This window comes from Aphis gossypii, chromosome 1 (genome assembly GCF_020184175.1).
Source record: "Aphis gossypii isolate Hap1 chromosome 1, ASM2018417v2, whole genome shotgun sequence".
In the NCBI taxonomy this organism is placed as follows: Eukaryota; Metazoa; Arthropoda; class Insecta; order Hemiptera; family Aphididae; genus Aphis; species Aphis gossypii.
The window spans coordinates 65,133,406-65,149,496 of NC_065530.1; the positions used below are offsets into that span (position 1 = coordinate 65,133,406).

Here is a 16,091-nt window from a genome sequence, read left to right on the forward strand (position 1 = left end):
TTAAACAAAAGTATATTAAAAAAATGGTGTTGTATAAAAATATTGTATTATTTCTAAATTAATTAGGTATACCTACCTACTCACAAAAAGTTACTTTCATGTCAGAAAATCATCAATAATTGTCATAAAATTATAATATATGTACAACTGTACAAGTATAAAATTTTCTGTTTTGAAACTTGGTCCTTGGGTTGCCATAAGTATAAATGTTGTGGCAGATTACGTATTAGTCCCGAGGGTTAAGTAATGACAACGATGTATGAAGTTTATACCAATTTGATACGGTACCTGAAAAAATATCTCTTTTACACATTTACATAAATTTAGCACTCCCTCACCATTCCTATATATTACTGTATCAGTACATTTTATGTCTATAATTGCGCACGTTAATACAGTATTGCTGCTCGTTTATGTACGGTTAAGGGTCGCGGTTAAATCGGTCGCTTGGCAACGATAAACAATAACAACAACAACAATAACAATACGAAGTATCTATATTATACCTACAAGAAAAAAAATTGGTCAGTATGACAAGCAATTTTTATTCGTATGTTTATATACATATATATAACACTGCAGTAGTATACAGTACCTATATTATTTAAGTGACAGAATCGCGGTAGTGCAATGGTAGTGAACAATGTATAAGAATTTTCTATTTCAGATGGTCACATATGTTTCAAGGTTTTTTTAATACAATTTATTGTATGAGCAATTTCTATTAAATTTTTATTTTTGGTTAACGACTGTGCAAGAAAAATCATGCACGCGCCGTGATGACTACAGTGGGTCGCGGATCGCGTACGAAGCGTTATGGCTGAGCTTTTCATCATCGGACAACTGTGTAGCGCCGAACGGTTTCCTTCAAAGAGTTTATTTTGCAAGTGGAGCGTTCACGCCGGTGAGGTTAAGTCCTTAGAATAATGACGTATTCACGCTATTTTATTAAGACTGTTTTATCATTTTTATTTTTATTTCCTTTTCTCAAAACAATGTACGCGCACTTGTATGGATTTTTTATACACCTATATAATTATGTATGTATAATAATACTCTATAAACAAGCATAAAATGAGTTAAGTTTTTTTTCCTTATACAACACATACTTATCTCTTAAGAGTCGAAACAAGATATTATTTTTCAACTAGAATTTAGACTATATAACTACAACATAGATTAATAATATTATATATTTTTGTTTGATCGAAATTTAGTCTTTTCACAATAATTATTGTATACTTGTATGTATGATGTATCCATTAGTAATAATGAATAGTGATTACTAAAATGTATTATATATTATAAATATTATAATATACATACTACGTATATCCTCATGTAGGTACCTACATATACCTATAATATTATATTAATTATTACATACAACATAGGTACACACAGTTAGTTGGACTAATTGATTTCAATATTATATTATATTACTAATAAATTAAATTATAATTTATTCATTATTTACTTATAACATTTTCAAAACATTTGCAATAAGAAGAGCGTGTATCTTATTAATCTAATGAGTAATAAATTATGATATTAATTTATCTTATGTCAAATGTCAATTATAAATGTAATACATATATGTTGTTTTCTATAATACACACTCACTTTATAGGTACCAACTGGAAAATAATATCCGGCCACAAAGAAGGACAAACCCAAGTGGACTCCCCGGCTTACGATAGCCGTACTTGGTGGTGTCACCCAATTGACATTCATTTTGCATCCAAAGGCATACAAGGTATGTTTTATTTTTTACATTTTCAATCTTATTTTAATAGTATATTAATATAGTATGTATTTGGGTATTGGGTGTTTATTATATGTTAAAATTGCGGTCATCATAATATATTGTATAAATTATACTTACATTGTAATGAGTTAAAAACAATAAGTATTATGTATCTATGAATAACGTCGACGTCGTTTTCCGTTCCTTATAGGGTGGCCTAAATTCCACGTGCAAGTTTACCACTACGACAGTTACGGACGTAGCGAGATTTACGGATACGGATTTTGTTACGTGCCGACTACACCGGGAAAGCACACGGTAGATTGCCACACTTGGCGGCCGATCGGTCAGTATCATATGTGATTATATTATTTATATTCTTAAGTTATAACATGCATAGAAAGTCAGAAATACAATAGAAGTTTCAAATAATGTTATAATAATTAAATTTTATAATATATATGAGTTAAAAGTTATGATCTTAAAAAAATAAATGGGTATCTTTATATATATATGTACACTAGTCAGAAGTACTGAATTTTGATCGATCATTTGTAGATTAATTGTAAATTGTAATCCGGATTCAAATAAAATTCGAATTCTCGAATGTAATAGGTTATATTTCTATAGTTTCTGAATAAATCATGGTTTTACTTTAGTGTTCAATCTATATCCGAAATTGTTAAGTTTATATGATTTATAGAATTTTATACAAATAAATATTGTAAACAATGTAGTAGGTAATGTAAGTATATTTAAAATGAAAAAAATGTTGCTTATGTATATATAAATATTGCTACCTCTCATTTATACCCTAATTAAAGTGGATTATATATTATCACTGTTATAGTATTATGATATATGATATTATCCTGATAAACGCATCACGAAATATATTTTTTGTACACGTCTATCGAGATCAATATTGTTAAATATGGTTAACTAATAAGTAATAACTCGGAGCACGATTTTGTAGGTAATCTCAGGGACGAGTTTCGACGGTTCTTCCTCGGTGGTGGCGCCCAACTGAAATCGCCGGATTTTGTGTATTGTGGCACGGATCGGTACCGATTACACACCGAGTCACTGGGAACGGTGCGTTTCCAGTTGAATGTGATAGCCCGGAACTTTCGGAGATACGGAGTGGAACTGTAAATGATGATCGGAAGTCGGTGCACGGCATTTGTCACAACCATTGCGTTGTTGTCGGCCGGCTTTGGGTATTCCGACTACGCTATGCCCGTCATCAAAGACTGTGCGGCTAACGAAACGTGCTCGGTGCAACCAACGACAGTGACGACAACGGCGACGACAAAAAATGTGCTCAACTCGACCGCTGTCGGAAGTGGTAATCCGCAAATTGTTCGTTATGACGTCCCCGGAAACGATTCTAAAGGGTCGACACTCAAGGACATAATCTTGGTTGATAATACAAACATCATACCACTAGGCGGAGACAAGACGAACGGTTCCAGAAACGCTACTTCTGGCACCTCAAATATCACTGGCATTGCTAAATCTTCCGCTGGAAAAGCTAATGCCAAAGTAACTGAAACGAATTTTACAGTAAAAAATGCCACCAATACAACCAGTATTAATATCACCACCGCTGTAGTCACCACTACTACTACCGTCTCTACCACAACAGAATTGACTAACATCTCGCCTCCAAAATACTTTTTAGAATACGGTACCGAAGTCGTACACTTTATTTCCAATAAATATTGCCACTGTGACCTAATCGTAAGTATATGTTAGCTTTTTAGTAAAATACCACAGTAAAAAACTAAATTAACAACTCTATCTGTTAAGCTATCCAATATATCTTCTTTATATAGTATTCCTTATGGAATATATTATATGTGTAAAGTTATATTAAATATTTTCTTGTAGTACGCCAGCTGTGACATAAACTGTTGTTGTGACACAGATTGTACCAACCACGATTTAAAGACGTTCACATTATGTCCCGATCAACCCAAGTCTACTTTGATAAAGCAAGAATCAATCTTGTTCGATTCTTCGTTGTTTTACGTAGTGATTGAAAACGTACCATCAGATTATTTTTATCCCGAACGAGATGTAAGTATATACATATACTACATAAACACAAGTGTATTCACGGACGGGATACGTGGGATAAATTTCTCACCCATGACTTTTTTTTTTTGTGTTAAATAACAGGTAGGTATTGACTATTGACGTATTGTTAAATTACTTTTTTTAACGATATCATGAACAACTGATATTTAGTGGTAATAAATAAATAATTGTTGACTCGTTATCATTTTCTACATTAACCATCACGTACAAATATATAGATACTATCGTCTATCTATATCTATATTAGCGCCCCCCTAGTCCCTACAGTTTATAATTTTCAAATAATGTGTATTTTCACATATAGCCTTCGTCAATAGAAATTAGAAATTCCTGAGAATGTTAATGATTATGATACATGATATATATGTATATTTATATATATTTTTATAATGTAAAGCTGTACGTTTCGGTCACGTATTTTACAGACCATTGAATCGGAAACGCAAGTCTTAACTTCTCTTCGAAAACGGGATGTGTTCACATGGCAAGATGGAAAGACTATCAACAGACATCATCCTTTTACTTCTACACTTCGAGTGGATTCCGCCGTATTCAATAACTACGACCTTACTTACAAGTCTTTACGATGGATGTATAACATCATTTCTGATGTAAATAATTCTGAAATAAAACCATTCGGTCAGTACAGTTTCCAGTGTATGCAACACATTCGTCACCTCCAAGTGGAGAACATAAACTTATAACGTTAGTATGGTTTTTATTTTATTAGGATTGAAAAACAGCGCTTTAGATTCGATGTGTAGCGTCGAACAACCCGTTGAATACTTGAAGACAAAGAAAACAAACTGCAAGACGTTCGTATCTAATCTGACAGAAATGTGTAACAATTATTCATCATTGAGCTTCAAGTTCTACTACGACGAAAAAGATCTATTCAAAGTAGTACAACCCATTTACAATAACGTTCACAAGACCGAGGTAATAATTTTATATTTATATCGTTAAGGTTTATTTAATTATCATATGTATTATTATATTACTGTTAATTTCAAAGAAATGTATACTTTTCGATGAAAAATTCCTATAGGTACCAGTTTATACAAACTATATTTAAAATGATTTTGATGTGTTATAAAAACGTATAAATTATTATATCGTTCTACCGTTGCAAATGTGTAATAGATGTGTTATTTTTCGATCTATTAATTATGGAGATCAATAATAACTATGAGATTTTATATTTGCAGAAAATCGGTTTAGTTACCATCCAAGCGACGGTCTACCACCATTGCTTCTCCGCGAACGGATCGTCATACGATTGTCAAATTGAGAAAATTGGGGTCGGTACTAGTGGTGAATACCCACTACATCATCAGGATTACGATCCCGTTTATACGGGTGGTGTTTGTCATAGGGCAGTTGATGCGGTCGAGTACTTGGTGATGCACAACGGATCTAGAGGCGTCCGTCGTGTAGATGTACACTTCTATCACCGAGACGTATTAGATACCGGTCGTCCCATCTACCTTGACCAGAAGTTCAGCGTTCGTTTCAACTGGGCCACGATTCGACCAGCAGTGGAGTCGTATGAGCGGAGTGGCAAGCCCGGTTATGTGACCGGGAGCCCGATTCTGATAACTATGGCCAGCAAAGGTGTAACTAAACTTCGAATCCCAAATACGATGAACTTACCGAAACCGAACGGGCATGGCGTGTGTGATGTTCACACTATCAAATCTCGACAACCTCAACAGTCCGTCAACTTTCTGGAGAGCGTCGATGTCCGATGTCGCGTCCGAGTTCAACACCGGAATATGCAATTATCTAAGAGACCTGAAGATCATACTACACCCGGTGGCGGCGTATCATTCGTAGATATTTGTAATGATATTCAAAACGAAGTATGACTTATCATTTTTATACCTACTTAAATAAATTATCATATTATCATCATTACAACCACCAAGTTAATCTGGTGTATACCGACACTCGACAGGCATAAACTTAATTGAGTATTTCAAACGCGCATCACTATAAAAATAATCTTAATATCTTTAGAAAAAAAAAATACTCAAAAACTATGAATTAGGAGTATGGTCCATCCGATTACGTTCAAGAATGTTCGATAAGTTTCACCGTATAATGTAAAATATAAATACACTATACACCTACAGTATTTACGATAAATCTATACATATAATAGTCAAGTGTAGCTGTAGCCAGGAAGGGCAATGCTTCTTCCTGTTCATAGCTAACAAATATATTAAACTTTAACTAAATTTTAAATTACGAAAAGAATAGGCACGAATTTTCTACCGTAGTTCTACTTACTAAACATGTCTTCATTATTAGTCACCTCTCCCGGCCCCCTTGATGATATTTTTATTTGATAATAGTAATGTAAAAAGGCGGAATATTTACATCCAAAAGTTCGAAATCTGGTATTATTGTTTTTATGTACTTACATGAATTATAGTTAAAAAAGACAAATATTATGGTTTATGATAGTTAAACTTCAATCACGTACCTATTGATCATTTTACGGTCGTACAATTATATTATAAGGAATCAAAATTACATGTACATTACATATACAGTAGTCGGTCGACGTCTTCTCGTCGCATTATAACATAAACCAAGGTGGATGTACATAATATAATATCCACCTTGACATAAACATAATATTATTATTATCGTTTTTTTTTTTTACTCACCTCGATATCATCATCGTGTCGTTACAGACGATGGCGGTGATCGGGAATTACGAAGGCGCCCTGGTGTCCAGCCTCGGCGACCCGGACGTGTCCAGGTGGATACCGTTCGTCGTCGTCAAACCGCCCGCGGCGGCACAACAGTCGCCGCCGTCCGAACATCGTCACTCGTGCCCGGCCATAGCGGACGGCGTGCACATACGGGTGTTGTACTCGCAAGTGGGCCCGTTCGACGGCCCGCAGGCCACCGTGCTGGGCGTGCTGGCCAATTACACCGCGTCGGCCGTCACCGTCGGCGATCATCTGCAGCAGCAGCAGCAGCCATCGGCGGCGGTCACCGAAGTGCCGGTCCGGGTCACCGTCGTGTTCGTGGACCTGACCCGGCCGCCCGTCCGGACGTTCGCCGAACCACCCACTTACGAGTTCCGACTGCCCGAAGACTTTTACTATCCGTTTTGGTCGTCCGGCGGCGGTCGTTCCGTCCACAAAGTTCATTTTGTTTTCGTCGTCGTCGGTCTGTTATTGTTACACTGCTGTTACGGGTCGTGTTCGACGCGCGTACCCGTTTAGTGTGCCGTACGAGAGGCTCATCGCGTGTACGCTCTTCCGTCGATAAATCACGATGAGAGGCTAAATTTGTCGATTTGACGTTTTTTTCTTCCCCCACACCGACAAATATGTGTACCTGTTATCTGTGCGGTGTAAAGGTGTAATGTTTGCAGCATATTTTTTTATGACTCGACAGTAAAATTTAAACCTTACCTTGCAGTAAATTGGTATAATTATAACAAAAAAATACAACTATACAGCTGATTACCTACTCATACTTGGTCGCACTTATTCTATGGTCACTATATAGTCGACAGTCCGTGAAGGAAAATACCGATACATCGCGTATATAACATAAGAACAGTCCTGATGTGCGAAAACACAAATTTACGCCATAAAATCGTTAGTTTATAATTTAAGTTTCTAAGAATTTGTAAGTTATTTTTATAATGTATTGTAATTTATGATAATTGATTACTATTACCCGCATAAAGGTATAGTGAATATCAGTGGCGTAGTTATGGGGGGCCGGGGGGATATGGAGATAGATCCCCCCCCCAGTCTTTTTTTTTAATGTTTAATGCATTGACTTATTGAGCCACCCACTTTATGTCTAACCAATAAATTATACATCCTCCCTCAGAACAAAATCATAACTATGCTACTGGTGAATATTTTAAATGCACCTTTATCTTTTAAATTGATGTTTCAGTTTTCGTTATTTAGGTAGATAAATAAAATATATTTACAAATGATGCTGAGTTTATATTATAATGACGTTATCAAATGGAAAATATTAATTACTGAAATTATTATTTGCAGCATTAATAATTTATGTGAAATAGCCTTTATGTAGGTAAAGAGAAACCTTATTATAATAAATACTTATATTGGCTATATTTTATTTATATTCAATGTTTATTACGCGTTCATAAATTAGAATTCGTAATTCGTTTATTTCTTTTTATATTATTATCCTGATTTTTTTTTTTACATAATAATATAATATTATGCTATTGAAAAGTATGTTTTGTATTGTATTTGTATTACAACAGTTCACTTTTAATGTAGGTATACAATTGCTATCTATCTTTCGTCAAAGGGTTCTTGGCCGTTAATAATAAAATAAATAACTTCATTACCGATGGAAACAGGTTACAGTAATTAATGATTTTTATACTTATTTAAGATAAATTTAAATATATAGTAAATTATGTGTACCATACCATTTAATATAAAGTGAAAGTCAAGAGATGAGAAGCACAGTTCCAGTTATTATACTGTCCATTATTTCCTCTAAATATATTTTTCTGTATTTATTTTACCAAGCTTTTTATAATACCAATGGTATCATATAATGACAAGTTTATAATGGCCAAAATAATTCTTAACCTGCAGGATTTAGTACTATCTAAATAAAATAAGAAATTATATCTTAACAACTTAAATTATTCATATAGTGTTATAATTACCAGATGGAAATCAGATAAATTAATAGTAATAGCAATAGAATAGTTAGGTACTATCCAATTTTCCCAATTAAGCTAGCTTTAGTACTTTAATTTGAGAATTGTTATCCCTGTTGCCTTAAATTAAAGTAACCCTCAAAACCTTAATATGACACCACCTATATTATTTAAATTTTAAATACTAGAAATGCATTAAAAGTATTAATACATAGAAAAATACTTCAAGTAAATCACTGTAATCATAATAGTATTTTAGATGTATAAAATCAAATATAATAAAAATGGGAAACAAATACTTCTAAAATAAAATCTAGTCTTTTTTATAAAAATAAACTCATTGCAGAATTTCTGACATAATTTAAGTAAAAATTCAAAATAAAATTTTACGTATTATTCAGAATTGAAGTACAAACAATATTAAATACATAAATTTATTACAAAAGTCAATCTTATGAATACATTTTTTTCTTTTAATAATTGAAATACAATATATTTCTAGTAATGTTAAAACTATAACTTAGCCATCATTAGTTTGTGATAAAGTTTTTATCATAAATTGGTCTACATATATAGTACTATTTACAGTTGAATATAACGCATAATTACCATAATTTATCACACTATATTAATTTTTTAGTTTTAAATTTCTAAAAAGTATTTTCATATATTAAAATCCCTTCCCCTCTCTAATATATATACGTCAGTAAAATAATATTATACCCTGTGTTTTTAGAATGCACAAAAATGTGAATTTCAATTATACTGATAATAAAGCTTTTATGTATATTTGTTTAATACTTTTTAAATAAAATTTTCTATTACAATTTGTATCCACATTTAATTTTTAAAACAGAAAACTTAGTTTACTATAAAATGTTAAATTAATTTTACACTTTATAGAAAAGAAAAGATAATAAATATGAAAAAAAAATGTATAATTTCAGACAATTAAAACGTAAAAAAAAAACTCGACTTAATACAATTCATAGATTAGGTTTTTCTATACATTACAACAAAATAATGAATGAACATACATTTATAACAATAAACTTCAACTACTACTGCTTCTATTTAATTAATTTTTATATATTTAATGAACAAAATGTTAAACATAATATGTGTCAAGTTTTAATATTCAACATAAATAAACTGTTAAAGGGACTAGATTGTCAATAGTTTCTTTCAGTGACATATTTAGGATTAATCAAGTAATTATATATTTTTATAAAGACACAATTAAAAATACAATTATATTATTATTATAAATTAATATTTTTATGATATAAATATGAATATCTAGCTCACCCACAACCAATAAAATACACCACTGTTTACTTACTATATTCAAAATTTAAAATAGATTATAGTATACAGTTAATGGAGTTAATATTTTTAACTAGTATTATTAGTGATGAATACTCTTTAATCATTGAATTACATCTTGTGTCTGGTAGGATATTAGAATGAGTTTCATAGACTAATGTTTGAATATTTTATTTAATAGATGGTAATGTTGATTAATGACTAACTTTTAAGTTATTTTAAGCACAATTTTATTTTAACTTATTAAAATATTAAAACCATGAATTTAAAAACGTAAAATAAAGTCATGGCAACAATGCTCATTGTGATAAAATAAAATATCACATTGTAATAAAACATTGTTTACATAGTTTGAGTAATGACTTATTGTATAAGATATATAATTTACAAAATTGAGTACATCTAAAAGATGTTATAACCAACTTACTGCAAAAAAGAAGTTAACTTATTAGTATTAAATAAGTAATATTATGTATTTAAATTCTGGTTTGTACAATAATCAATTTAAAATTGTCAATGAAGATAAATTTTTTTTTATGTTACTACTATACTAAAACAATTATACAATTTACACTTACATTATACTATTACAGTATAATCTAAAACTATTTAACAGCAAGAGACTTGAGTAACTACAGTGAAATTAATTTAAAAAATAAAATAGTTAAAATACTTATTGGTGCAAAGTTTTAATTATTTGTATAATTAACTAATAAATACATAAATAAAGATTTTATTAAACAAAATTGTTATAAAATATAGCAAGCTATTTAAAATTATATGTTATTTTAATATAAGCATGAATATATTTTAATTATTTGTCTATATTTACTAAATACAGTATAATTAAATTATAGTAGCATACTTTTAATAATTTGTATGTATTTCAATTTATAAGTAATCCTTATTACTAAATACTGTAAATAGTTTGTATATTTTATAACATACATGCCTTGAGATTTTTTACTGGTAAAATCAATGAAAATCTATTTCGTTTAGAAAACTTAAGGTAAAAATTCCATTTCTCTTTCAATTCCAACAAATTTAAGTTGCTCAGTTGGTCCATATCTAAAACGAAATAAAAGTAAGAAAAATATTAATATATAAATATTTAATAATTAATGAAAATATATTAGTAACCTGTAGTCAAAAAATAATTCTTCGCCAGGTTGTATAGGACGTTTGGCAAATATACCAATTCGATGATCACCATTTACCATCATTACTTTAGCATAACAATTTGGATTAATTGAATGATTGGCAAACCTTATTTTATTGCCTTTTCGTGTAGCATCAACAACAAAATCTATTATACAAATCACAACAGCACTTAAATTATTAGAACACAATATTATCATTGAGTTAATTTTTAATACATACCATGATTTAAATTAAATAAAAAGCTACACATGTATTTATCATAAACTTTTCCACGTCTGTCAGCTTCATCTTGAGTAATAATTTCTCCACAATACTCAGATATAAATTCATTTTTTTGTGCAGAATCCTTCAAAAATATACCCCAACCAGCAACATCTGAAGGTGCCATTAATAAGTGTTTACCTAAAATTAACACAATTTTTTATAATAAATGTAAATACTATTAATACATTGTACTAATTAGTATACTTACGGAGGCCTCTTTGAACACTGACATTTTTACATGTTATATTTTCTAAATTAAACTGATCAGCACCACAAGTTAAACATAAATCTGGATCACATTCACGAACAGCTAAATAACAAGGACATTGTTTTGTATTGCATTGAGCACGACAACGACAACCCGGAAAACGATTTTGACCTGAAATACAAGAAGTACTTTCATTAAGTACACAATCTAATATAAGAAATCTTAGAACACTCACAATCTGAACTACACTTGCAGAATTTTTCACAGAAATTCTGTGCCATTACACATGGACAAGTTGCATCACATCCTTGATTTGGTGGATGAGAACATGGTGTATAGTTGTACAAATGATTTGATGCAGAATCTCTCTTTAGCTGTACTTTTCGACAATGGGTTTGCCATAAACGTAGCTTTTTCTTTTTTTTTCTAGGCGGAGTTAATTCACTAATAGCTTCTTCAACAGTAACTTCATCATTTTCATTTTGTGCAAACTCATAAACCTGCTGACAACTTTTTGTTAACATCATCTGAGCAATGACACAATAATTATTCAGGAATGTACGACGAAGTGCACGAAAAATTGATTGGTCTGATCCAGTCCACACTTGTTTATCTTCTGTACTCATGCGTGGAAGTAAAGAGAAAGATGTTTTTGTTGATAATGGATCTTCCATGTCTAATTCACCATCTGTTAAATGATAAATAATTGTCATCAATTATAAAATGTAAAATTTTAGATTTTATTAGTATACTAATAAATTACCTTTACTGCTATCTCTGCTATCTTCAGAACTAGCATCATTACCCCAATCAGAGCTATCTTTTTTTGACAACTTAACTGAACCTACAGGTTTCTCATTATTTTCATTCTGAGGTGACAACTCTTTCGTATTACTAGAAATTGTAGTAGACCCAGATCTATTAGTTTCTTCATCTCTATCAGCTTGTTTTTGCTTTTCAGCTTTGATTTCTGCAATAGCAGCTAATTTTTCTTTCATTCCATCCTGGTAAAAAAAAAAAATACATGTATCTATAATCCTATTTAATGTATTAAATATAACAAATGTCTTACTAGTAACATATAACAATCTTGACTACAGTGAGACGAAAATGGTTTTAATAAAGGTCCTTTTAGGCCGATTGGCAAATTAGTACCTGAATCATGCTCTTTAAGTTCTACAACATAAACAAAAAAGAATTTAATGATAAATAAAACTTATAATTACTTAAAAGAAGATATATATACATACTGTGCAAGAAGCAATCATATTTGTAACATCTTCTACAAAACAAATTTAAAAATGAATGTATAGTTTGCTCTTTAGGAACAGATTCAGCCTTTGGTCCGTCAATGTTTGGAGTGCATTGAGATGGCTGTGCATTAGGGTCCACACAAGATGTTAATTCAATATACCTAAAAACAATTAATTTATAGACATAGATATCTTACATACATTTTTTACCAGTCAATATTATGTTATCTGTAAGAAATAAAACGAATAACATAAAAATCTTTAAATGTATACCATTTTATTTTACTCTTATATTATTCATATTTTTATTTGTTCTTTTCTTTTTATATTAATCTAATTGTGTATCTGATTTTGGATGTATTTAGATATATAAATTTAGTTGTTTAATTTTTATATTTATTATATTTTATATCGTATTAATTATGTTAAGAAAAACTTTTATATACCTAATCTTTTTTTCAATTGTTTATAATTAATATTTATTATACATATTTAAAATTGTAATTGGACTAACAATCCATTATTTTAAAATAAAATAAAGTACTACACCAAATAATCAAATATAATATTCACTTTTCTTTGAACTCTTCAGGAGAACCTTTATCAGGGAATGCAGCTGACATGGCTTCAAATATAGCCATACTTGGAAACGGTCTATCGTCTTTACTGTTTTTTATCACCATTTTTGGTGTCAATAAACTTTGTTGTTCTTTATCTTCTTCTTGCTATACAAGTTCATTAATATTAAATGTAAATTAAAAAATAGATCTATTATATTTATTATTTTACCTGAAATGGTATGAGCGCATGAACTAAGTCAACAAACACCTGATCATCTAAAAAATTTGCAGCATCATCATCATGTACTTTATTATCATAATTTTTTAATAGTTCTTCAATAAAAGAACCATCTTGATCAAGTACCTCGTCTCCCATGTATGGGATATTATGTAGTACAGTTTCATCATCCACCTACAAGGGTTTAAATTACAATAAAATAATTTTAAAACTATTTCATATTTTTTTTTTATCATAATAAGTTTCTAGCATAAACTTTAAACTCAACAATTATGTTATTTAACAAAATATTATAATATCTTAAAGGTCTTTAGGTAAGGCTAGGTATATATTTTCTATTAATTATTACCATAAAATTTTGCTGAATTGGTGCCCAGATGTACATAGTAGGTATAGGTGCTACAGCATTAATTATTTTAATTGGAACGCTCATAGTTTCTTCACCAATACCATCAACTTTAGATACTTCTGACCGTTTAGATCTTGATGCTGTTTCTATAAATGGTCGACATTCCCAAACTGCTTTTCTCGACAACAATCGTTTAAGTTCTTCCGCTTTTTTTTCTGGGTAACAAAAATAAGACATAAAATAATTTAACAATATTATAGAAATATGACATTTTAACGTACCATAAAGCTTCTTTTGATTATTGATGCATGCCAATACATTATCATCGTCTTTCTTCGTTTTTTTGGCCTGCAGTAATCGAAAATATTCGGCTTTTACACGTTTCTTCCAATCCGCATTGTTTTTGGCTTTTTTCTCAGACATGGTGGTGGATTTAATTCACTGAATCACGAGAATATAATACACTAAAATCGAACATCAAAATCAATAAGACACCGATAGCCACATGTCGAACAACAAAATATGATAATATGCACACAAGTAATTACCTCATTCAGTTAGTCAATAATTATAGAGTAATATTATATTCATCGGTCAAAATTGTTCGATCATCATATAATTGTAAAAATGTAAAATTAATTGAAAAATATTCAGTCTTTATATTGTTCACGGTTTCAAAACCAAAACCGAGAAAATTTTACGTCAGTATTAGATGAGATCCGAGATTAATGGATTTCCATAAAAATATCAAATAATGTACGGCTGTCGGCTAACAGTGTAAACAAACTTTTATTTTTCAAAAGTCGTTTTCTTCCGTTTTAATGTTTTATAATGTTTATCAGCATACATTTCGCTACCCAATTACGTTTATAACATCATTTATGTCGCTAGCACATAACCTCCAATTTGTTCATAAATCAGCTGTCCCCTGTTCATTATAAAAGCGGGAACCAAGGTGGATATATTATAATATATATTATATATTTATATCCAGTATCCACCTTGGCGGGAACATTGAACACATATTATTGTGTATTGTATATTGTGTATCCATAATAATATAGATACTTAAATATATATATTAAAAAATGGCCATGTACATTTCGTACCATCCGGTTTTTAAGGAGTGACATAGGAAATCATAATGTAATTTTATCTCTATAAAAAATAAAAGGTCAATAAATACTAATAATTATTGTATTTTACTATTTACTGTGTAGTTAATAATTGCACACTATTATTCAATCCTGAATTCCCGATCGAATACACTTTACCGTACCCCTCACGAATTTCAATTTTTTTTTTTTAAAGACATATTTTCAACGCTAATTTTGAAACTGGATTTTTTTTTTTTTTGCAAAAACCATTATTTTGGAAGTCACAGTTTAGTAGTTTACTACAGAGTTTGAGATTTTACATTTATACACATCCGCGCAACACTACTGCTACGTGCAACACCTATCATGAATTTTGAACTGAAAAATATATCATAGGACATAGGCTAACTTAACCTACAACAGAACGTCACACACTTAGCCACCTTTGTTTTCATTGATGACTTCTACGTAATTGTCACAATCTTTTGCTAAAAACGGACATTTTATTTCTTCTAAACTATCTGCATCTATATTACGCCAACTATAAAAAAAGAACAAAATACTTTTACGTTAAAATTCGGCGTTTTGCATATTCGTCCAAAGTTTGATGCTGTTAGGCGATTACATCTTTCTTATGCCACCTTTGAGAATTTGATTGAATTACCGTTTCAAATTCTTATGCCAATCTATTAGACGGAGTTAGAGAAAGTGTACCTAAGAAAGTTTTTTTTCTATTATTAATTTTCTCTGGTGTTATATTATTATGTTTATCGCATAATGAATAAAAAAAAAACTGAATCTTAGACAAGTCAGGGTTAGGTTAGGTTAATTGTCGTTTATCGAAAAAATAGAAATCGGAGTATAATTTTGAATTCAAAAACACATATTATTCAATAAAAAAAATTTAAATTTAAAAATATAATTGCTTTTTATTATATTTCATTTTCTTATACAAAATTATGATTAAACATAATTCCTTATACTATTATACACAATACCATTGATCAGTATAATATGTTATAATATAATACGCTGTATACACTTTACAGTTATATTAATAATTAATACAGTTATAAATTGTCCAACACTTCAATTGAA

General features: G+C 30.3%; 3 protein-coding genes across 3 annotated transcripts; 2 read left to right on the forward strand and 1 right to left on the reverse strand.

Moving 5' to 3' along the window:
- The first annotated feature begins 560 nt into the window (after window positions 1-560).
- LOC114123061 (B9 domain-containing protein 2-like) lies at window positions 561-2,902 on the forward strand. The gene is made up of 4 exons (XM_027985918.2): window positions 561-904; window positions 1,631-1,756; window positions 1,959-2,093; window positions 2,724-2,902. Exons 1-4 carry the CDS (start codon window positions 817-819, stop codon window positions 2,900-2,902), a joined length of 528 nt encoding a protein of 175 aa, XP_027841719.1. The 5' UTR covers window positions 561-816.
- Window positions 2,903-7,826, forward strand: LOC114123059 (tectonic-3). Its single transcript, XM_027985916.2, has 6 exons — window positions 2,903-3,490; window positions 3,641-3,829; window positions 4,276-4,489; window positions 4,581-4,789; window positions 5,059-5,712; window positions 6,553-7,826. The coding sequence occupies exons 1-6, from the start codon at window positions 2,903-2,905 to the stop codon at window positions 7,090-7,092; spliced, it is 2,394 nt and encodes a 797-aa protein (XP_027841717.2). The 3' UTR covers window positions 7,093-7,826.
- Window positions 7,827-8,909: 1,083 nt separating this feature from the next.
- Window positions 8,910-14,700, reverse strand: LOC114123060 (histone-lysine N-methyltransferase E(z)). The gene is made up of 13 exons (XM_027985917.2): window positions 14,445-14,700; window positions 14,178-14,360; window positions 13,897-14,111; window positions 13,539-13,721; window positions 13,323-13,474; window positions 12,747-12,910; window positions 12,569-12,672; window positions 12,260-12,500; window positions 11,732-12,184; window positions 11,497-11,667; window positions 11,244-11,426; window positions 11,004-11,169; window positions 8,910-10,931 (listed from the first exon to the last, which is right to left on the reverse strand). Exons 2-13 carry the CDS (start codon window positions 14,317-14,319, stop codon window positions 10,868-10,870), a joined length of 2,238 nt encoding a protein of 745 aa, XP_027841718.1. The 5' UTR covers window positions 14,320-14,360; window positions 14,445-14,700; the 3' UTR covers window positions 8,910-10,867.
- Between the last annotated feature and the right edge of the window lie 1,391 nt (window positions 14,701-16,091).

What these genes read in the sequence shown, in the direction of transcription:
- LOC114123059 (XM_027985916.2), top strand. Translation starts at nt 2,903, where the DNA reads ATGATGATCGGAAGTCGGTGCACGGCATTTGTCACAACCATTGCGTTG. An exon ending in TTCTGAAATAAAACCATTCG is followed by an intron (nt 4,490 to 4,580) that starts GTCAGTACAGTT and finishes TTATTTTATTAG; the next exon opens with GATTGAAAAACAGCGCTTTA. An exon ending in GTAATGATATTCAAAACGAA is followed by an intron (nt 5,713 to 6,552) that starts GTATGACTTATC and finishes GTGTCGTTACAG; the next exon opens with ACGATGGCGGTGATCGGGAA.
- LOC114123061 (XM_027985918.2), top strand. Translation starts at nt 817, where the DNA reads ATGGCTGAGCTTTTCATCATCGGACAACTGTGTAGCGCCGAACGGTTT. An exon ending in CAAGTGGAGCGTTCACGCCG is followed by an intron (nt 905 to 1,630) that starts GTGAGGTTAAGT and finishes CTCACTTTATAG; the next exon opens with GTACCAACTGGAAAATAATA. An exon ending in CCACACTTGGCGGCCGATCG is followed by an intron (nt 2,094 to 2,723) that starts GTCAGTATCATA and finishes ACGATTTTGTAG; the next exon opens with GTAATCTCAGGGACGAGTTT.
- LOC114123060 (XM_027985917.2), bottom strand. Translation starts at nt 14,319, where the DNA reads ATGTCTGAGAAAAAAGCCAAAAACAATGCGGATTGGAAGAAACGTGTA. An exon ending in TAATCAAAAGAAGCTTTATG is followed by an intron (nt 14,112 to 14,177) that starts GTACGTTAAAAT and finishes TTTGTTACCCAG; the next exon opens with AAAAAAAAGCGGAAGAACTT. An exon ending in CCTGAAGAGTTCAAAGAAAA is followed by an intron (nt 12,911 to 13,322) that starts GTGAATATTATA and finishes AATTGTTTTTAG; the next exon opens with GTATATTGAATTAACATCTT.